General features: G+C 40.0%; 1 protein-coding gene across 2 annotated transcripts in view; it reads left to right on the top strand.

Annotated features, from left to right (window-relative positions):
• Positions 1 to 23,040, top strand: part of GAREM1 (GRB2 associated regulator of MAPK1 subtype 1) — a 198,930-nt gene that overhangs the window by 167,121 nt on the left and 8,769 nt on the right. For both annotated transcript variants that reach the window (XM_042910137.1, XM_042910136.1), the window contains exon 4: positions 12,504 to 13,676. In XM_042910137.1, the coding sequence (XP_042766071.1) occupies positions 12,504 to 13,676 (1,173 nt within the window). The remainder of the gene's footprint in view (positions 1 to 12,503; positions 13,677 to 23,040) is intronic.

Below are 23,040 nucleotides of genomic sequence, written 5' to 3'. Positions count from 1 at the left end.
AAGCTATCCTAATGGGTGGAGAAGGATTGCAGCGTTGTCTTTTTTAATAGGGAAAAAAAAAATCCTGTTAAGATTCAGAGACTTAAATGCTAACTGAGCTTCTTAATACTGAGAAACATGACTGAGAGTAAAATAATAAAATATTATAAATAATCTCACGGGACTAGGAAATTTACAGACGGTTTTGAAAATCGTCACGTTTTAGATCTGGAAAGGCCCTTAACACAACACTGAGTCCTACTCCTTTTAGCAAATAGGAAAACTAAGAAACAGATGTTAGCCGACTTCATTGATTCGCACAAAGCCACAAAACTACTTAGCAGCAAAGCTTAGTCTCCTGATTCAATCCGGTCATCTTTGTGCTCCCCCAAATGGTATTTGTGGATTTCAGATAAGGCTCACAATTGTGATCAGAATACCCTTTCGCGTTGACTCAGTAGCTTGCATGGTTAATTCATTTTCTTATTTAAAAATCCAAACAAAGGTGTCCAATAATTACTACCTAGCCAAATCTTCCTGTCTTTTGTACTTTGGAACACCTATGGTCTCACACATGGGACTTGGCAACAGTATGAATGTTACACATGTAAGTTTTTAGATCTTTCCTGACGCAAGCATTTAAAAGAGAAAATCCTACAAGTTAACTTACTGTCAGCATCCGTGCAGCATATATCTAAGTGAACCCTTTTGAACAACAACAAAAATACTTCTGTAAAGGTTAGCCCCAAAATTTTAAAGTATTAACCAGTATTATCAGAGAAACAAGGCTACATACAGTTGGGTTCTTGCATTGTTGCTTGAAGCAGCGTTAAAGATACACTGACGTGGCTTCAATGCACCATTGAATAAATAAGGAGAGTTCTAAAGTTTAACGTGAGTGATTCGTGCAACTCAATGCTGAACTTTGGATTTTTTCCAAGGCTTCCAAGTTACTGAGAATCCACTAGGGTTTTATCCCCAACTCATAGATTTGAGGCAATTCATGTGCCTTTTATCTTAACATATTAGTTACCCTTTTTAAGCTGCCATCTGAAAAAGATAAAATAAAGCTCTTCCCCCTGTGCCAACTAGTTGGACTGTATCTTATTTCCATGTATAAAGTAGTTAACAAGTGAAACATATGTCATGCTACTCTCTTTACTCATTTTAACAGAACAACTACAGACGAGGCCTTGAAAATACATTAATTGAGAGGTGTTAGGCTGCTTGTGATTCTACTCTTGTCTGTTTCATTCTAGGACATCTTCCTGATCATTTTGTCTTTCGGGCAAAAACAGCTTGCTAGTTGCCTTTGTTCTGCATTTGTCGGCCATCCTATGGTCGTCCTAAAGTGATACTTCTTTGGGGGAATTTTGTGGGTGTACGTGTTAAGAGTGTAGTTCAGGTGTAACCATCATTCCTAGTTTAAAATACCATGCCTAGTGTCTGTCTTGACAATTCAGAAGAAGCATCTCTTCGCCAAGTTGTAGGATTGTAATAATCAGAGAGGTGGGTTTTTCTTGGGAGTTTTCAAAATGAATAGGGATTATTTGCTCTGGCATTTTCTACCTCTCTGGAACCTTTCAAGTGCAAGTAATTCTACTTAGCCAGGTTTGGGGGGGAGCTGTGAATTTTATCCGAAGTTCTGTCCAAAAAAGAACTATAATTTCGTTTGTTTCCTAAAATGTATAATACTTTTCTGTCATCTTAAAGAGAAGTCCTTGAACAAAAGTTAAACTTCTCTCCATCTCCCGAGGTGTTGTATGACTTTAGTCTTTGCGTGAAGAGACCTTCCACCCCGAGAATTGGGTGTTTTACGGTCTCGGTAAGATTGTTTGTTGCCTTTTATTGGTTAGAGTACCTGCCTTAATTAACCATCCCTATGTCCAGTTTTAATTCCTACTTCTATTCTGCTGTGGTCTGGTAACAGTTTGAATGGAATTTTTATTATAGGGGAGTAAGCATGCTGAGATATGGTCTTTCAAGGCTTTTCTATAAGCCCTAACATTAACATCATATTTTCTTGGCTGATCAGAGGCCTTGAGCTCACTGCCTTGTTCTTGACTATATTCCAGAGAGATCAGAAATTATCAATTATTGGTCAATCTAAATTTTGTCAGATGTAAGAAAAAAAATTTTTTTAATTGCGTGTTTTCTTTACCATGAGTCAGATGTCCTTTATTTTCAAGAGTCATTCAGAATGATAAATTGGATACAATTGTGAGGTTAATTATGTCAGTGTTTGAAGATAGCCCAGTGGCTTTGATTTTTGTTGTTCTTGTTGTTGTTGGTCTTCTGAGGTTTTGAGGCCTTGTCTGGAAAACGACCATTTGGCAAGCCCTCTGCCTACCACTGCAAATTAAATCATTGCCACGCACTTCTCCTCCTTGCCCTATTTCCTGTTTAAAAAGAGAGAGGAACGCTCAGGATTGACATTTATCTTAACTCTTCATGCCTGTTGTTCCTCATTTTCTGCCATTTTCCCAAAGAAAAGAGATACAAAAATTGAAGTTTGGGGGGAAATGACCTAATACTAATCACATATTAGTTATTTGATCTAGCAGTCAGATCAATCCTGATTTTTTTTTTCAAGAGTTGAAATGTTGACCTCTGTAACATGTTTGATCTTTAGAACAACTGTTCTTAGAAAACAGATTATCTGTTGCCAGAGCTGTCTGTGGGTGTGGGTGTGTGTAAAACTTTATATCAGTGTTTTAAAATGTTGCTTGACCATGGGGTATTAATTCCGAATGGTATTATGAACAGTAAAACCCTGATAGTTTCCTGGATTAGACCTATTAGAGTTGTTTAGATAACACACTTTGAATTACTTCCTTTCAGGAAACATTGAAACTGGAAATGTTAAGCAGGCACGCATACCGAAGCACTTAGACAGAACGCATTGTTTCTTTTGCTCTTAAAAAAATAAAAAAGGAAAGAAATTATGCAAATAAATCACATCTGTGGAAACCAGAGGAGACTGGCTCAACTGCCAGAGGAAGAGCATTTATTCAGGAGATTCTTCACCCGTCACCAACAGTGACCACAAGATCGGTTGGGACGTTAGTCTCATAATTTATGCAGAACTCATTGCTGGCATTAATGATGCCATCAGGGTTGGGAGCGTGGAATTACAGATTGTACTCACATGTGTTATACATTTTTATGTATGGGAGTAGGAGTAACTTCCTCTAGAAGTATACACATACACAAGAACGTAGACAAAACTGTTGAATGTGCCCAGAGAGTGACATTTAGTAAGGATAATTCTGAGCTGTTTAAACTGTGCACGTCCCGTCTTGATTTGTGTCTCACAAGCTACACGGACGTTCGCTTTCATTTCTTTTCATGTGTGGTACTCACTAGACCCTATGATTTCTTCAATCTAGAAGGTGTATGTTTATAAAGGTAAATTAGGAAAAATATATTAAGTTGATTTAAAGGTCTAGAAAGAAACATATGCTCTGTTACTCCGTCACAATTGAGAAGCTCCTTGGATGTTAACTGGAAATAGTTTGTTGTGTGAGTGAGTGTGTGTGTGTTTCTCAAGTCTCATGAGAACCCTTTCTCTCAACATCCCTGTCTCCATCCTGATCCAAATGGATGAACTGCCAAGTTTTTTACAAAGTTTTACTAAAAAGGAAGTACAGCAGTGCATCTGAGCATTTTGGAGGCTAGTCTGCCTTAAAACGGTATATTTTTTTTGAATCATTTCAATATGTTCACTTCCTTTGGGATGTAACTGTAAGGATATTTCAGGCCCTATTCTGACATTAAGTTTTATTTTGGGATAACACATTGAATAAAAACTTGAGCAATTCTTCAGTACAGAAGAAAGGATAATGCTTAAAGTAGTGGTTAGGGCTTGAAAACAGTAGTAGGTAGAAATAGAAGCCAACATGAACCTACACAGAGGTGAAAGTCAGTATGAAACAGAATTATTAAGAAGTTAAATGTTTTTGTGGGGTGCCTGGGTGGCCCAATTGGTTAAGAATCTGACTTTGGCTCAGGTCATAGTGTCACGGTTCAGGAGTTCAAGCCCTACATAGGCACCAACCCCACGGTCTGCTGTCCACACAGAGCCCTTTCAGATCCTCTGTCCCCTCTCTCTCTGCCGTCCCCTGCTCATGCTCACTCTCTCTCAAAATAAATAAAAGAATTTAAATGTTTGGGGGGCAACTGGCTGGCTCAGTTGGTAGAGAATTCAACTCTTGATCTCAGGGTTGTGAATTCGAGCCCCAAATTGGGCACAGAGCTTACTTTTTACAACTTCTTTAATGTTTTTATTGTTCATAAAAGTAATATTAATGGCCTCTATTTATTGAGAACTTGCCACTGTGGGAAGTTGTTTACATACACTGATTAAGCTAGTAGAGTAGACGGTAGCGGTAATGTTCTCATTTTGCCTGAGGTCACCTAATACTAAAGGCAGATACAAACTCAGCTCATAACTTAGTTAATAGTTTTGTTCCAGTTAATTTCCAAAGGCCATAGATCTTTTCATTCATCTATCCCTGGGCTCGGCAAACTTTTTCTGTAGAGGGACAAAGAATAAATACATTTGTGGTGGGGCACCTGGGTGACTCAGTGAGTTAAGAGTCCAACTCTTGGTGCCAGCTCAGGTCTTGATCTCATGGTTGAGAGTTCAAGCCCCACATTGTGCTCCACACCCAACATGGAGACTACTTTTTAAAAGATTTGTTTTAGTTTGCGGGCTTACAGTTACCATTGCACCCACTCAACGCTGCCATTGTAGAGTGAAAGCAGTCGTAAACTGTGCATAAAGGAATGAACACAGCAATGTCCTAATAAAACTTTATTTACAAAGTCAGATGGTGGGCCACATTTGGACTATGCACAATAGTTTGCTGACTTCTGATCTGTATTATTGTAAACATAGCTAGATGCTAACTGAAAATAAAAGCCTTAGGGATAAACTAAAAGTAGAATGAATAGCAAATGAATCTTCATAGGGACTCTTCGTGATCAAAGTCAAGAGAATAAAGTAACTGAAGCCTTGAGACTACAAGTCCTGTGGGAAAAGAAAGTCAGCCCTGATACGTGCCAAATACTATAATTTATAAATGATTTATTAGCTTAAAAAAAAACCCTCTTCTCTGGGCACCTGGGTAGCTCAGTCGGTTGAGCATCTGACTCTTGATTTCAGCTCAGGTCATGCTCCCGGGTCGTAGAATGGAGCCCTGCATCAGGAGCATGGAGCCTACTTACTCCCTTGCTCCCTCTCTTTTTAGAAAAAAGAACAACCTAATCTATATTCTTTAAAACTCCCAAGGTCATAAAAAACGAGGAAAGACCAAGAAACTCACAGAATAAAGGACTGGATGCCTTGTGATATCCTGGCTTGATCCTGGAACAGAAAAAGGAGATTAGTGGGAAAAAAATTAATTAAGTCCAAATAAAGCTTTGTGGTTGACTTAGTAGTCTTGTATTAGTGTTAATTTCTTAGTTTTGATAATAACGTGCCACGGTTCAGTAGTATGTTAACAGGAGAAATTAGACAAAGGGTTTACAACTTTGCACCTTTTCTGCAAATCTGAAATTATTCCAAATAAGTTCATTTATATTTATTTTATTTTATTTTATTATTTTATTTTTGTTAGAGAGTGTGCAAGCAGGATAGAGGGTCAGCAGGGTGGGGGAAGAGAATCTCAAGCAGGCTCCACGCTCAGCACAGAGACTGATTCGGGGCTCCATCCAGTATCCTTGGGATCATGACCTGAGCTGAAATCAAGAGTCAGATGCTCAACCTACTGAGCCACCCCGGCCCCCCAAATTGTGCTTATTTATTATTAATTTATTTATTTAGATTCCTAAACTTATTCCAATATAGACGCCCAGATGAATACAGAGTCTGAAAATAAATACAATTAAATTGAGGTCTTGTTAAAAATAATAGCAACACTTAATCTGAGTCACCTAAAATGGATTTTGGGAGCCTGAACTACCATTAAAATAATATTGTGCTGGCATTTATGTTCTGATAGTGCCTGCTACAGAGAAACGCACTTCACTAACAAGACAATGGAGCTGTTTGTTTTCTATAGCACTAATACGGATTGACAGATTGCTGTTCCAAAGTTTAAAATTACATAGAATGACCTAGAATAGTGAGTAAGAAACTATTTACAGAGATTGCCACAGGTTTTCTAAACACACACTGATGATTACCGCTTAGTAAATAACATGAACATTGCTGGTCACTTTACCCAGATGCTTTTTTAGTAACATAAAAGAAAAAAAAAATCTATCTCCAGCTTAGTATAAATAAGCTTGATACGAAAACCTGACAAAGATAACATAATAGAGCTATAGACTAATTTCACCTGTGACTGAGATACATAAGTCATAGAGGAAATAGTATCAGAAGAATCATGTAGTGTAAGTGCACCACGCTCATAATTATTTCAGGCATGTAGGGTTGTTTCAATATTGGAGAATCTACTCATATAAAACATAGCACATCAAAATTAAAAATAAACATGACTATTTTATTGGATACAGAAATGGCATTTGATTAAAAACATTTTTAAAATTTCTTTGTAGAGGGGCACCTGGGTGGCTCAGTTGATTGAGTGTCCGACTCTCTTGATTTCGGCTCTTAGCATGATCTCACAGTTGTGAGGTCGAGCCCCACTTCAGGCTCTGCAATGACAGCATGGAGCCTGCTTGGGTTTCTCTCTCTCCCTCTCTCTCTCTCTGCCCCTCCGTTGCTCTCTGTCTCTCTCTCTCTCTCTCAAAATAAATAAACATTAAAAAAAAAAAATTCTTGTAGAAACATTTAGAAAACTAGAATTGGTAAGACACATTACCAATATGATTTAAAAAATCCATGTCAAACCATCAAATTCCTCATTTGATATTAAAATACTGATGATATTCATATTAAAATATGGAACAACACTCTCACCACCATACTGTTGTCAGGGAGAAGGGTTGAAAACTAAAAAAAAAAAAAAAAAAAAAAAAAAAAGATAAAGTTTGCATTGGTTACGTAAGATTTAGTCACTTAAGAATTTCAAGGTGATCAACTGGAAAAAACTCTTGCAGTGAGGTTCCTGGACATAGGGGATCGCAACAAATCATATGCAGCAAGTACAAATGAACAGCAACGTTCAGGGATCGAAAACAAAGGCAAACTTAATTAAGGAAATAAAATCTCAATAAATGATGAGCATTGTCATGTGCTTATTTATAAATATGATGATGATGTCACTCCTTGCCAAAACAGCAGGTAGATTCACTGCCAATAAAATTACCAATGCAAACCATAGACAAAATGATTGTGAAGTTCATCTGGAAAAATACGCAAAAATATCTAAAATTTTCTTAGTGTCCTGTGTTAACTTTTTTTTAAGTTTATTTATTTTGAGAGACAGAGCAGAGGAGGGGCAGAGAGAGAGGGAGAGAGAGAACCCCAGGCAGGCTCCGTACTGTCAGCATGGAGCCTGATGCAAGGTTCGAACTCACAAAAGGTGAGATCGTGACCTGAGCCAAAACCAAGAGTCGGACTTAGCCGACTGAGCCACCCAGGCGCCCCCTGTTTTAATTTTTTATTTTGAAATACTTGCAGTCTTAAAAAATTTTTGCAAGAATAATAAAAGATCTCCCTAAATACAATAATAACAGATCACCCTAAACACCTTACCAGATTCACCAGCTTTTAACATTTTGCCACGTTTGTTTCATCATCTTCTACCCCGTATATACACATATACATACACACATATAACTTATATTTTTCTGAATCATTTCAGAGTGAATTACATACATTATGCCCTTTCCTCCTTAATACATCAGTGTATATTTCTAAAATAAGGATATTTTCTTATGTAAAAAGAGTATATTTTTACATAAGTGATGTGATACTCTACAATCCATCCAAGATGTACTTCATAGCATTTTTTTCCCTTTAGTTCAGAATCCATTCCAGGATTGCGTGTTGCAGTTATGTTGCATTTTGTCTCTAATTCACTTTAACCTGGAGCAGTTCTTCAACCTTTCTTGTCTTTCATCACATGGATGTTTTTCAAGAACATACACCAGGTATTTTATACAATATTTCTCAATTTGGGTTTGTCAGTTCTTTCTTTGTAATTAGGTAATTAGATTCTAGTAATGCAGTTGCAGGTGGAATGTTCTATAACTGAGGTCCTAAAATCAGGAATCACATCCAGAGGCACACGACATGGGGATCCCCCTCTGGTTGTATTAAATTTGATCACCTGGTCAGAGTGTTGTTAAGTTTCTCCAGTCTGTAGTTACTTTTTCTCCCCTCGCAATCAGTATGCATTTTGAAGGAAGACACTCTAAGACCACTCACATAACGTACTCAATCAAATTCATCCTATAAATTAAGCTTTCATTGATATTTCTTGTGTAGACCAATCTTGAATCCCACCACTCCTGTGCATTTGTCACCTTACCCCCTTCATTTTTTTCATTCATTCTTCATTTTGATAACAGTGTGGATTTAGGCATTCCTGCTTTGTTCAATAGATTATAATTCATTGCAGTCTTTATGTATTATGATGCTCAAATCATCCCAGATTTGGCCAATGGAGGCCAATTCAGGCGGACTCCTATGTCCTTTTGACATGTTCCCATCATGTCGGGAGCACTTCTTCACTTTCTGGCACAACAAAATGTCCCAAGCTTATCTTATACCTTTCCTGCCCTAGTCCTGGAATCAAGATTCCTTTTAGTAGGGAATGGTTTGGGACACTATGTATATTCGGTGATGTCTTTACTTCTAATCCCTTGGAAAGAACAAAGCTAAGACATAGATGTGTGCGAGCATGTACAGTTTCCTAAAATTATGAGTTAATCCCAGTACCTCCCAATTTCAGTCAACCCAGCGGAGTTCTTTCTTACCTTTCCTAGTTCCACATTTCTGTCTTCCCTCCACAGTGAAAACTCTGGCTCTCAAGAGAATATGTTTACTCATTTGTTTATTTTTACAATATACATAAATGGTCTCAGAATCCCTATGTCCATTCTCTTATGCAAAACAAATCTACCTAAAAGAACACCATAGTAGTTGGTCTTTTTTTCCCTACTGGCAATTTATGTCAAAACATTTTAAAGTTACTTGGATGATTTCTCTGTCTCTGTCCCCTGTGTGGTAAGTTTTTCTTTGAAATAAGATTGGATTTATCTGTTTCCATTTGCATTCAGCTTTCAGTTTCTTTTAAATTTTTGTTGACTTTATTTTATTTTTGGAATATGTTGGAACATTAGCATATCTCCTAAACATTAAAACTCGATAGGAAGGCACACTCACAGAGGTGTCCCTCCCTCCTTACCTCCCTTAAGTACCAATTTCATTGTTTTCTGGCTTGTTTTTCTTGTATTCCTTTTTTTATATATATAAAAATAAGCAGAAAAATATATACTGATTTTTTTTCCTTCTTTCTTAAATGAAAAGGTAGTATATTGTATAAACTTTTATGCACTTTGGGTTTTTTTTCACTTAATATATCATGGAAGTCATTTCATGTTAATTCATTGAACTCATTCTTGTTCTTTTTTGCATAATATATTTTGTGTTTGTGCCTCAGTTTATCCTATCAATTTCTTATGTTTGGGCATTAAGATTGGTTCTGGTATTGTACAAATACAAATAATACTCAACTTTGTGCATTTGTATTTTCATACTGATGGAGGAATGTCTTTGGGTAATTTCCTAGAAGTAGGATTGCTGAGTGGAGGGATAAATGGGTGCATAGTTTGGTTAGATATTGTCAAATTCCCCGCCATGGGGAAATCATTTTATATTTCCACCAGCTATGAACAAGAGTACCTGTTTCCTCATAGCCTCCCCAGCTGAGTATGAGTTCAAGCTTTTATCAGTGTTCGAGATAAGACGCGGTATCTCAGTATAATTTTCATTTATTTTTCTCTAATTATAAAAGAAGTTGAACATCTTTTCCTTGGTTTGAAGTCTGTTGTGCACTTCTTTTTAGTGAATTGGCTTTTTATGACTTTTGCCAGTTTTTCTGGAGGATTTTTGGTCATTTTTTTAAAAGTTGCTTATGTAGGAGCACCTGAGTGGCTCAGGTCCATTAAGCATCCAACTCTTGACCTCAGCTCAGGTCATGATCACACGGGTCGTGGGTTCAAGCCCTGCATCGGGCTTTGTGCTGATGATGCAGAGCCTGCTTGGGATTCTCTCTCCCTCCCTCTCTCTGACCCTCCCCCACTTGTGCGCACACTCTCTCTCTCAAAATTTAAGTTGCGTATGTATTAAGGGTGTTAGTTCTTTACTTGCAGAAATATTGCAGATATTTTCTCTCAGACTGTTACTTGACTTTTGACTTTGCTTCTCGTTTCTTGCCACCCAAAAATGTTTTGAGTCAGAATAACCACAAATGAGGGCTTTTGTTATCAGATCTGAAAATGTAAGATAAAGACGTAGAAATTGAAACAACTTAGTTATGATGAGACAGTAGGCAGAAAGGTCATTAAGATAAATGGCCCCAAAGTAGATACAAATATAAGTTACAATGAATGTATGTGTTTTATAATTTTTTTGATTTTTTTATTTGGACTCCATGCCCAGCATGGGGCTTGAACTCACAACCCTGAGATCAAGAGTCTCACGCTCTACCCACTGAGCCAGGCAGGCACCCCATGTGTTATATAAATTTAGTGCATGATCAAAGTAGCAGCACTTCAAATACGTGATGAAAATAGTTATTTAGGAAGTATACTGGGCAGTCATTAACTGTTTAAAAAATGAAAGTGAGATCTCTACCTTTCATAATCCATCAAAGAAATTTTAATTAAATAAGTTAAATAGTTAATAAATGAAACACCATCAAAATACTAGAAGAAAATATTGGTTAAATATATCAGTTTTTCTCAATCTCAGCACTACTGAAATCTGGACTAGATCATTCTTTGCCATGAAGGATTGTTCTGTGATTGTGGCATGTTTAACAACATACCTGGCCTCTACCTGCTAGGTATAAGTAGCACCCTCCCAGCCATGACAATCAAAAACATCTCCAAACTTTGTCAGATGTCCCCAGGGCCTGGAGAATGGGGACAAAATCACGCCTAACTCAGAACCAATGATTTGTATTAACTAGTAGAAGCATAATGCCCAAGAATGAAATTACAAAGGAAAATTTTGAAAATGTTTGCTACATAGGAAGACAAACCTTTAGCACTTAAAGAAGTTATAAAGTTGAAATTCAAGCAACAAATTGAAAATATAGAGCATAAAGGACATTCACATTACATGAAAAGTAACAGGTAAGATGACCATCCCATTAGCAAAATGGGTGAAGGACACAGATAGACAGTCACAAAGAGACCTAAATAGCCACATAAAAAATACCAAAACATATTCACTATCCTAATAGTCAACTAAAGCAAATGGAAATAAAATGTGAATGAATAAACGCAGGATGCATGCTTTACCTTTAATATTGGCAAATGTTAAACTTCTTTATCCTGAGTATGGAGAGGCAGGTAATTTCATAAAGTGGAAGAAGTATAAATAACTATAACATTGATAAAGCACAACAGCAAGTACATATTAGACCTCTCAAGTGTATATATAGCTTTACCCATGCAATTCAACTTCTGGGCCTTTATCCTAAGGAAATGAACTGTAAAAAAAATAAATAAATAAAATAAAATTCGTTGCAGTACTATTTACAATTGCCAAACATTGGGAAAACTCATCGAATAATAAAGAACCAGTCAAACATTAAGGCACATCCCCAGATAATCAAATACAGAAGGTCAGTACATGAGAAAATGAATATAGTGAGAAACGAAACAAGAAAACTGTGTGTGTGTTCACAAATCTCTGAGATAGACGACACGTCTCATTTCTTTTTTTCTCTTGTTTATATAAAATTGTTAACATAGATTATCTTTAGTGGTAAAACTATAGAATTTGTTCATTTTTACATCTGTATTTTCTAATATTTCTTCCAATGAACATGAGTAGAATAAAATTCAAGAACAGGGAGAAATAAAACATTTTTACATCCTCTGTCCCAATTCCAATTTCAGAAAGTTTCATAAAATTTTAATACTAAAAAATAAGGAATTTTCTTACAGTGGTGTTCATGGAAGCGTTTTTTATAACTGGAAAAGACAGAATGATGAGATTAATGTCCCCAAATAATTATTCATACGATAGGCTATTCTACATAGACAAAGAAACTGGAAGGATGTTTATCAAACCGTTAACCATGGCTGTCTCTGAATCAGGCCCGTGGGTGTTATTTTCTTTTTGTGTCTTTTCTCTGTGCTTCTCAAATTTTTATTAATGAACAGATTGCTTTTTTCTTCAGAGCAGAGTGTGTTTTTAAAAGGTTAAATGATTATCTTCATGTTATTGTTAACCATATAAATTTTATACAAGGAATGTTAAAATAGCGTTTTCCTCTGTATGTGTGCTCGTGTATCTTAATGGCAAGTTGTCTCCTTCTTTGTGGGAATGGACTAAGGGAAACTAACCTAAAATTTGATATATCCTATTGTAGGTTGCTTCGGGTGAGTGCAACGAGGACACCGAAGTTTACAACATCACCCTCTGTACTGGGGATGAACTCACTCTAATGGGGCAGGCAGAAATCTTGTATGCAAAGACTTTCAAAGAGAAGTCACGACTCAACACAATCTTCAAAAAGATTGGGAAACTCAATTCCATCAGTAAGCTGGGCAAAGGCAAAATGCCCTGCCTCATTTGCATGAATCACCGGACCAATGAAAGCATTAGCCTTCCATTCCAGTGCAAGGGCAGATTTAGCACCCGGAGTCCCCTGGAGCTTCAGATGCAGGAGGGCGAGCACACCATCCGCAACATTGTGGAGAAAACCAGGCTCCCCGTGAATGTGACTGTGCCCAGCCCTCCCCCCAGGAACCCCTACGACCTCCACTTCATCCGTGAGGGGCATCGCTACAAGTTTGTGAACATCCAGACCAAGACAGTGGTGGTTTGCTGTGTGCTGCGGAACAACAAGATCCTCCCCATGCACTTCCCTTTGCACTTGACCGTCCCCAAGTTTAGCCTCCCAGAACACTTGGTGAAGGGAGAAGTGTGGCCCGAAACCCTGGTCCATCACTGGCTGGGTATCTGCCAGGAACAGTTCGACATCGATGAGTATTCCCGGGCTGTCCGAGACGTGAAAACTGACTGGAATGAGGACTGCAAGAGCCCCAAGAAGGGCCGGTGCTCTGGCCACAACCACGTGCCCAATTCGCTTAGCTACGCTCGCGATGAGCTCACCCAGTCCTTCCACCGGCTCTCCGTCTGTGTGTATGGCAACAATCTCCATGGCAACAGCGAGGTGAACCTTCATGGCTGCAGGGACCTGGGGGGAGAGTGGGCCCCCTTTCCTCATGACATCCTGCCCTACCAGGACCTGGGTGACAGTGGGAGCGACTACCTTTTCCCGGAAGCCAGTGAGGAGTCAGCAGGCATCGCAGGCAAGTCCGAACTCCCGTACGAAGAGCTCTGGCTGGAGGACGGCAAGCCCAGCCAGCAGCCCCTCACTCGTTCCCTGAGCGAGGAGAGCAGATGCGATCAGCCCAGAGGTTCTGTCCGGTCCAAGTGCGCAGCCTCTCCTCTTCCTGCCCCCGGAGCTCTGGGAGCGGCAGTGAAGTCTTCAGAGATCGCCCTACCTCCGCCTCCAGTGCCTCCCAAATCTGAAGCCGTAAGTCCCTTCTGTTTTTGAGTGATGGCACCCTTCCGTCTCTCTGCTCAGGCGCCTACTAATGCATCTTCTTTCCTAAAGAAAAGGAAAACTCCCCGATGGGAAAGTATCCGGAGAAGCAAATCTGCTTAATTTGGAGTGAAATAGAAATACTTGCCAGATTATTTTTACCAGTTAGGAGTCAGAGTGGTACTCTACATTTGATGAGAAACCTTGAGAGTTTGTAACGGGAGGGGTTTAAACACGACTTTTGCTGCCGCCTGGAGAGCGGATAATAGGGAGGAGAGGGCAGACCGCGGGAGACCAGAGAAGAGACACATTAGAGTAATGGAGGTAGGAAATGATGAGGCCTGAACCACAGCAGTTGGTAGCAGGGAGAAATGAGCTGCTTCAGAACATGTTTTAGAGGTAGACCCGAGTGTACTTACTGATAAATTGGATGTGGGTAGTGACAGAAAGAGAAATCAAGGAAAACGTCTGCAGCTTTAGCCTGAGCCACAGAGTGGGTATTTAGAGCCAGTTACAGTGGTACAGACTAAAGGAAGAGTAGATATATTTGGGGGGTGGGAGGAGAGGGATCAAGAGACATCGGCATGATATGTAACCCTTTCCTGTATCCCTGAAGTTACATTGAGATCAAAGCACAGTAGGTGTGCCTGTGTATGTGCACACACACTCACACACCAGAGCAGAACCAGCAGCTGGAGTGGTTCTGTTTTAATGCCTTAAACATAATTCGTTCAGGGCTCCAAGGGCTTCTATCAAATCTTAATGTAAAAAGGTCAATACGGGACAGGAGAAAGGGCCCTCTGTTGTGACTGTATTCTTCGATTGACAGGCCCTCTGAACCTCTGCTCCTCCTTTTTAATCATTGGAATTCATTTTCTCTGAATCAAGAAAGCATTAGAGACATAGGGTGTAGTTCTATTCACTTATTTGACATTGTCTATTGCAGTGGTTTTCTTTTTTTGTCTCTAACAGAAGCTTTAAAAAAAAAGGGCTGACATGAATCACAATAAATAGAAGAATTAAAATCAGAACTCATCTGACTGAAGCACATTGAGGGGCAGGGGTCTCCATGTGTCCCTGTTCTCTCTCTGTTCCTCCCGGGGGTCTCAAGACACCTCTGTGGAACCCTGCAGCTTTGCAGAACCCAGTTTCAAAACCCTGGAAACACTGGGTGGGATGTGAGAAATAAGACCATCAATAAGACTGGACTCTGCTATCTTTGGGTTTTATAGGGAAGTTAACAGATGAAATGAGATGACTGTCATACAAGTGAAAATATGATAAACAATAGAAGAGAGACATATACAGACAATGTGTGTGGCAGTCCAGAGGAGAAAGAAACTTCTGGTTGGGTGATGCATGAGATAAGCTTCATGGAGAGGATGACATTTTAAATGAGCTGGTAAATAGACATGAATTGGAAGAGCAGAGAAATGAGAAAGAAAGGCATTCCAGGCAGCATAGCACAAGCAAAGGTGTGGAAGCTGGAACAGGTGCAAAAAAACAAGGAGTTCTGTTGAGCCAGTGGAATAGGGTGACTAGGATGTCTGAAAGGCAGTGATGGCTGAAAAGGCTGGAGGCAGGTCATGGACAGCCCTGAACATCAGGCGGCACTTTGTACCAGGCGTCATGCTTAGCTCTCCACGCAGAGCCCTCATTGCTGCAGTTTCCTGAGAGAGAACCCCCCCCCCGGCCATTTGCTCTAGGATATAACCCCCCAGAGACCGCCGATCTGGACTTGCGCTTGCTCCTTACAGGATCTTCCACAGACTTTAAGACACGAGCCCAAAGATCCCTGTACCCAGTAGGGGCCATGGAAAATTGGGAGGAAGTCTTGGTGAAGTTAGAGTCCTTGGCATTTTCATTCATGTCCGTGGATGTTCCTCTCCCCACTTCCCCCAAGAAAACAGGTAAAGGAGACACTCCTCCTGGAAAGTAAGGAGTTTTCAGTATGTCTCAACTCAGCTCTTTATTTGATGTTACTGGAAACTTGGAACCCTGATCTTCATTAGGGCTGTGACCATGCCAGCTGTTCCCATGCAACTTGGTCCTACTTGGCACATAGGGGGGGACTCATGTTTGTTGACTGATTGATTGACTCATCCATGGTGGTCACACCCAAAGTCATTATGTAACTAAGTCTAGAAATAGGAACCTAGCGCCACTTGTTTGTTCTGTGGCATAATTGAAAGATGAGTAAGAACATAAATATTAAGAGGCTCTATCTTGACCTTGGTACTAAAAATGTGAGAGTTAAATTTGAAAGTAAAAGCCAACCTCAGAGGAGAAGAAAACATTTTGGTCTCCAGTCTTCGATGTAATTTATTACAAGAGAATCTTTTCAGAGCATGTCCAGTGTTTATAGAATACTTTTTAAAAAACATTTTAAACACCTGAAATCACTTAATTTACTTGAAAAAATTAGGCATTTCAAATGAAGTCATATTTTTCTATTGGCTCTGTGACCATGAAATGAGTTTTCCATTTTTAGGAAGTATGTGGGATCCAGAGAACGTCATAATTGTTAGATGTGGCTTCAGCTTGTAATTTTCAAAAGGAAACTTTAATGGGGCATAAATTCAAGTGCTCCCGCAGAATTAAATAAAACTTTTTTGGAAAGTTGTACTGGAGTGAGTCCTGGGAGAAAGACATGCCTTGTATCTTAACAGCTGCCCCGCCTAATAATTAAAGATGGTAATAAGCTTTCAAGTGAGGCCACTTTCAAGTGAGACATCATCTGGGAAGGTGACAAATCCCCCCAGGTCTTTAGGGATAGAAGGTGCTGGAGCAATGGAATGGAGTCAAAGAAAGTACGTCTTTTTTTTTTTTAATTTGTTGTTTTTTAATGTTTATTTTTGAGAGAGAGAGAGAGAGAGCAAAGTGCAAGTGGGGGAAGGGCAGAGAGAGAGGGAGACAGAGGATCTGAAGCAGACTCCAGGCTCCGAACTGTCAGCACAGAGCCCGACGCAGCATTCGAACCCACGAACCACGAGATCAGGACCTGAGCCAAAGTCGGACGCTCAACTGACTGAGCCACCCAGGCGCCCCGAAAGTACGTCTTTCCTAGTAAGGGAAGCAAAGCTGGTAATCAGTGAACGAACTCCGTTTGCCACAGCCCATGACCCAGGCCTGTTAAGACGCAGTGGTACAACAGCTCCATTGCAGTGTCTATCAGCCTATTCGTGTCCTTCTAACTCTTCTCTTCCTCCTGCACTTCCTACCTCAGGGTCCTGAGTCACAACATGGACCTGCGCTCTCTCCCCAGCAAATTCTGGAGCTGTTTCTTTCTGTAACCGTGAGAATGAATCTTTCCCCTTCAGCCATCATGCTTACTGTGTTTCCTGCACTGTGCTGCAGTTCCGGAGTCCTCAGGGTTATGTTTTCAGCACTTTCCCACCTGTATCTTAAGGTGGAAAACTAGGTGGTGGGGCCAGATAGAAAATCCTCAGTGGAGGAGTAGTTGATGTATCCCTATTAGACTTTGTTTTTGATGTGGCTATTTAAAATTATGCTCTTGGGGCGCCTGGGTGGCGCAGTCGGTTAAGCGTCCGACCTCAGCCAGGTCACGATCTCACAGTCCGTGAGTTCGAGCCCCGCGTCAGGCTCTGGGCTGATGGCTCGGAGCCTGGAGCCTGTTTCCGATTCTGTGCCTCCCTCTCTCTCTGCCCCTCCTCCGTTCATGCTCTGTCTCTCTCTGTCCCAAAAATAAATTAAAAACGTTGAAAAAAAAATTTTAAATTATGCTCTAGTCGCCACGTGTCTGTGTAAAGATTGTTTAATACAGTTTTTTTGAAAACAAAACTCTGCCAGTTATTTTTCCAGAATATGAGAAGCTATTCCCTTCCTTATAGGAATAGCCCAGGAGAAAGTAAGCATAGCTCCAAACAGAGAAAGGATGCAGCCAGTTGAACTCCTCAGAGTTGTTGCAGGTGAGCTCAGACTGAAAGGGCAGGCCCAGATCACTGAATGGTGACATTTCACCTTCTTAAATTGTGCAAAGTGCCCTCAAATCAGAATGACCTGACAGTCCTTCTTAAGTGGATTATCCGTTTGGTTCATACATTTATTCTGAACACATCTTCTACTTCATAACATCGTGGGCCTCTCTCCCTCATCTTAATTTTTTGGGTACCGGTTGATAGGTCTAAAATATTTACCTGGATACATTCAACAAGTGTCTTTTTTTTTTTTTTTTTAAGAACTTAAAGAACTGTCTTTTTTTTTTTTCCTCCTTAGAAGATGCCATTTTGGGGGTGCCTCGCTGGCTCAGTAGGTTGAGCGTCTGACTGAATTTCATTTCCAGTTATGATCTCATGGTTCGTGGGTTTGAGCCCCACATAGGGCTCTGTGCTAACAGTGCGGAACCTGCTTGGGATTCTCTGTCTCCTTCTCTTTCTGCCTTTCTCCCACTCATATTCTCTATTTCTACCTCCTCTTTTCTTTTTTTTTAAATAAGAAGGTGCTTTTTTTTTTTTAAGTTTATTTCCTTACTTTGAGAGAGAGAGCGTGAGCAAGCTGGGGAGGAACAGAGAGGGAGAGGGGGAGAGAGAGAGAGAGAGAGAGAAGAGAGAGAGAGGGAGAGGGGGAGAGAGAGAGAGAGAGAGAATTCCAAGCAGGCACCACACTGCCAGCACAGCGTTCAATGCAGGGCTCAAACTCCACAAACCGTGAGATCATGACCTGAGCCAAAATCTACACTCAGATGCTTAATCGCCTGAGCCACTCAGGCGCCCCACGTTCTCTCCCTCTTTTAAAAATAAATAAACATTTTTTTAAAAAAAGATGCCATTTGGAAAACAATAATGGAAAGACTTTATATTGCATGAAATTCTACAAATAGAATGTATGAGTCCCAAGCTGTTCTGGTCTGCACACTGAATTACAAATCATCATCAAAACTGTAGAATCACAGCTCTTCTAAAATCATTTATGCAACAGTGTCCAACCTGGGGACTCCAGAACCCAGGGATTAATATCCTCCATCATCTTCAGTAACAGAAAAAAAGGTCTGTTCACTCTTGGTTATTGACATGGCAGCAATTCCTGAGGTTCATGAAAAGAAAATCATCAAAGGAACTTTAGGTTGTGAGCCACTGGCTTAAACCAAGTATTACTGCCATATTGATGAAGAATGCGATAACCGTAGTGAGAGCATGATTCCCCATAGCCCCTGAGAAACTAAGCACAAGGATTTGTTATAAGATGGATTGGTAGCATATATTCATTGCATAAGGCTTAAAGTCCATCATAAATAAAGTTCCTGTAATGGAGCACGCTGTGTTGTTGGTGTTTGGGGAAAAATACGACTTACAGGGTGAGTTTAATGCCACATTTGATCGGACCTAGTCCAGTAGGTGCTGGAAAAAAAACGGACTGAGCTGTACAGAAGTGAGTTGGGGTATGTGAATCTGCCTCAGACTGGCTAAACAATTGGTAGGTACATGGGAAGAAATGCCAAGCATCCCCAGAGACTTCATTTCCCTGTCTCGGTGGAATTTAACTAGAAGCAGGGAGAGAAGTGACCTGCCACACTATGTGATAGATAATTAGAGGCACGTTAAGAGCCATGGTTTGGAATCCTCCTCACTCTACCACATAGTAGCTTCGTACCTTTGGCAAAATACTTAACCTCCCTGAGTCAGTTCCTGTGGGGAGAATAACAGCCTCTTCATTGCATTATCATACCACACAAAGTGCTTGGCACTTTGCCCGAGCACTTGGTAAGCATTTAATAAATAATGGCCATAACTTCATATGGGATAGACTCCAGTTTAGGGTCAGATAGAAAATGATTTTGTGGAGGCTTTTTTCCTCAGTCCTTCCTTAATGAGGGTATGGTAAACCCTCTCAAAGGGTCAAGGAGGCTGACGGAAACAGGCACATCTCCCTCCACGGCCAGCTCAGTATCCAAGCGGGCGCCATTGTCCCCACATTCCAAAAGCACATGTGATAGTTTCATTTTGCTGGGTCTCTGAGATATTACAAAAAACGTACTGGGTTTAAAAACAAAGGGGCTCCTGGGTGGCTCAGTCAGTCAGGCGTCCAATTCGACTCAGGTTATGGTCTCACAGTTTGTGAGTTCGAGCCCTGTCTTGCTCTGTAGCTGACAGCTCAGAGCCTGGAGCCTGCTTCAGATTCTGTGTCTCCCTCTCGCTCTGCCCCTCCCCTGCTCCCTCTCTCTCTCTCTCTCTCAAGAATACCTTACATAACTACCAAAGTTAGGAAAAAGCTATAAAAAGATGTTCATTTATAAACTCAGAAAAGTGGCTATGAGAATGGATTTTACTCTGAATTTTTATTTTATTTTGTCTTTGGCATTTTTTCCTGTATCAAATGTTAACCTTAGAAAAGGCATTAAAAGACAGATTTTCTTAAATAAATCTGACACAATATTCAGGCTTAGGTACTAAAAAGATTACTCTGGAAGTGACTATTTATTTTTCAAAGTAATTGCTCTACAAAAAGATTCACTCAGGATTCCACTAATTAATGAGGTCTCCTAAGGCATTTGACATTTAATTAATTTTAATTACGACTTTTGAGGAGTACCCTGTAAGCAAGCTATACCTACGTTCCCATTTGTTAATTGAAATAAGGACTAAATTATTATTGTGTTTTGGTAATTTTGAAACTAATTGCCTCTGGTTTCATGTAGGTTATTTGTTTTTAAATGAAAGCTTCTAAGCCAAGAAATGTTTTTCTCCTGTGTCCATTGAAAGTCTCAACGATTAGAATGTTAATAAAGTAATTATAATATTCTGTGGGATAGCTCTTGTTTCAAATCTGCACTCTTGGGTACCATTTGCACAAAATCACATTAATGTGAAGGTTATATACTATTTAAATATGTCTATCATGTATTATACTCCTTGCTCAGAAAAGGGCTTTATTCTCTGCCCCAATGGCGTATTCCTTCTCCTGAGTCCATAGAAACACCCTAGAATTTAAACAAGTATTCTTTTCAGAACCACTTGCCCTTCTTGCCTCCCAGTGAACAGCCTCCGCCTTGCCTCCCTCGCCCGAGGCTTGGAGATTGGAGGTCATTTCAAACCCAGGTCTGTGTTAGGTCCTTATCATCAGTGTATAAAACCGGGGTGGGGAGGGGGGGAAGTATGCATCTAAGAATCAGGATTTCGACTGTAAATCACATCTGCCCTCGCGTAATTAATCACATAGAGGTTCATTTATTGCTATTTTGTCACTATAAACTTTAATTTCTGTTTAGCTGAAAATATCCTGATGGGTATGTGACAGGGTTATGAACTCTGTATAAAAGCCTCTTTATAAATAAGATTTCTTAAGGCTGTAATGATTTTGTTATCTGGGAGAGGGAGTGTGGGAAGCAATGTAAAATACAGGGCAGAGGGCATGCAGTGAAGGCAAAGTTGCAAAGTTCAAGGAAGCATGGTTACAAAACTCCTTTCTTTCCATTGCTGACATTATCCTGAAGTTGGCTTCTTAGAGAAGAAAACTCATAGTACAGGTGAGTCCAGTTTTAGATCAAGCTTACATATAGTATCTATGTATTTTCGGAATCATTGTCAACAAAGAGGTGAAACGATCCTTACCCACCTAAGTATGCCGGTGTCTCTTTGGTGACTGTCCATGATTCTAAGCAACATGCTCTTTGAGACCAAAGATTTTCACACACAGGCATATGATGGTACATTTTAAACTACAGACAAGGGGAGTGTATGACCTCAACTCCAGATCCACTGCTGTTGTATTTAAAAGCTGAGTATATGGCTATAAAATTGATTTTTCCCCCCAAAAAGACGGCTATGCGAAAGATGTCATAATAAGGGTTCCATTTACTTTTCTTAAGCGATCTCTTTGGTCCAGTTAGTGAAAGGGTGTAAAAAGTGTCAGTTCTTCCATAGAAGACAAGTAGGGAGTTCCAAGAAATAAAGACTGTCCAAGAAATACCATACCACAATCCCCCACCCCTACACTATGCTGTTTCATAAACACTTGGTGTGTATTTGGTTTCTTATATTCTTTAATCCCTAGGAAGTGTCAAAGGAAGATAATGTCACAGGAGAAAGAAATAAGGTCATAGGTAATGTATATAAAGTGCTCCCAATTGTATGTAACATTTGAATTTTGTCCTCTAAACAAACACTTGTAACCTTGTTTTCTAACCGTGTAGTAATGAGCTTTGTTCTTTGAACAAATTCTCATGCATTACTTTTAACATGTGACTATTTAGGAAGAAGACTTCCTTGTCCATTTTTCACAAATTATTGGTCATTTACACTGTGCTCAGTTCCCTCCCAGCCAGACAGAGCTGAAGGGAGTAGCGAGGGGAAAGGAAGGTTAAATGCTGTTCCCAGCGTCAGGAAAGCAAGTTAAACTTCACGGACAGCATTCTGAAAATAAAACACTCCCATTCTATGATACGTTATTTCTTTTTCAACCAAGGATTGAGATGGGGTTTTGACTTTGTTGACCAACTTCACTTAGAAACACAAAGCTTTCCGAAGCATTCGTTCTACTGAGTGTGCTCTATCTTCGCTTTAGCTGTTTTACACTAAGTTACCATTCATTTCTTTTCTAGCTTTACAGTGGCCAGTGGTGGAATGGCCAAGGCAGAAAGCAATGAAAAAAATGCGTGTTCTCCACATCTTCTTAAATAGGTCCCAGGAGTCCGTGAGCACTCAGCCGCCAGGTTACGTTATGTGCTTGTACATACTGGGCATCTTTTTTAAAGTTTCTTCCAATTCAGGGGGAAGAAAAAGTCATGCCGTCTTCAATACACCATCCCTTTCTAATAGCTGCCTCCCTCATTCATTTCTAGTCAGTATTCTTAAAAAGAATGGTCTGCCCTCCCAGGTCCACCCTCATTTCCCGTTCTAGCTTTGACTCACTGGAATCTGGCTTCCAAGGCTTTTTTTTTTTTTCAGGCTTCCTTTGCTAAGATCCCCAGTGACCTGCTTTCGCATATCTTCCAGACCTTCCCTGACTTCCCGACACCCTACTATCTTCACACTGACACTCTCTTGCTGTCTCCCCTCCTTTCACTTCTTGGACACTGTTCGGGTAGAGCTCTGTTCTGTGAGTGGTCAGAGGTAGTCACTTGTGTCTCTCCTTCTTTGTCTCATCTTCTGCCCATTCCTTAGGGGTTCAGCCTTCTTCACGTCTCACTGAGATCCCAATGCCACCATCACTCAGATTCCATCTGTTAGAACATCAAACTCAAACTCCGTATTTTCATAACTGGGTCCCTTCTTTCTCCCAAACTCTGTTCTTCCTTCTAAGTTTCTGTCTGATAAATGTCACCAGTACTTGTCTAGTCGGGGAAGCCCCCAGACCAGAGCATCACTGTGGTGGTTTTTTCATGCCTCTGTACCTTTTG

The sequence above is a fragment of the Panthera leo genome, chromosome D3, assembly GCF_018350215.1.
Source record: "Panthera leo isolate Ple1 chromosome D3, P.leo_Ple1_pat1.1, whole genome shotgun sequence".
NCBI lineage: Eukaryota > Metazoa > Chordata > Mammalia > Carnivora > Felidae > Panthera > Panthera leo.
Note: the sequence above shows the minus strand (reverse complement) of the source record. Positions and strands in the feature narration are given on the sequence as shown.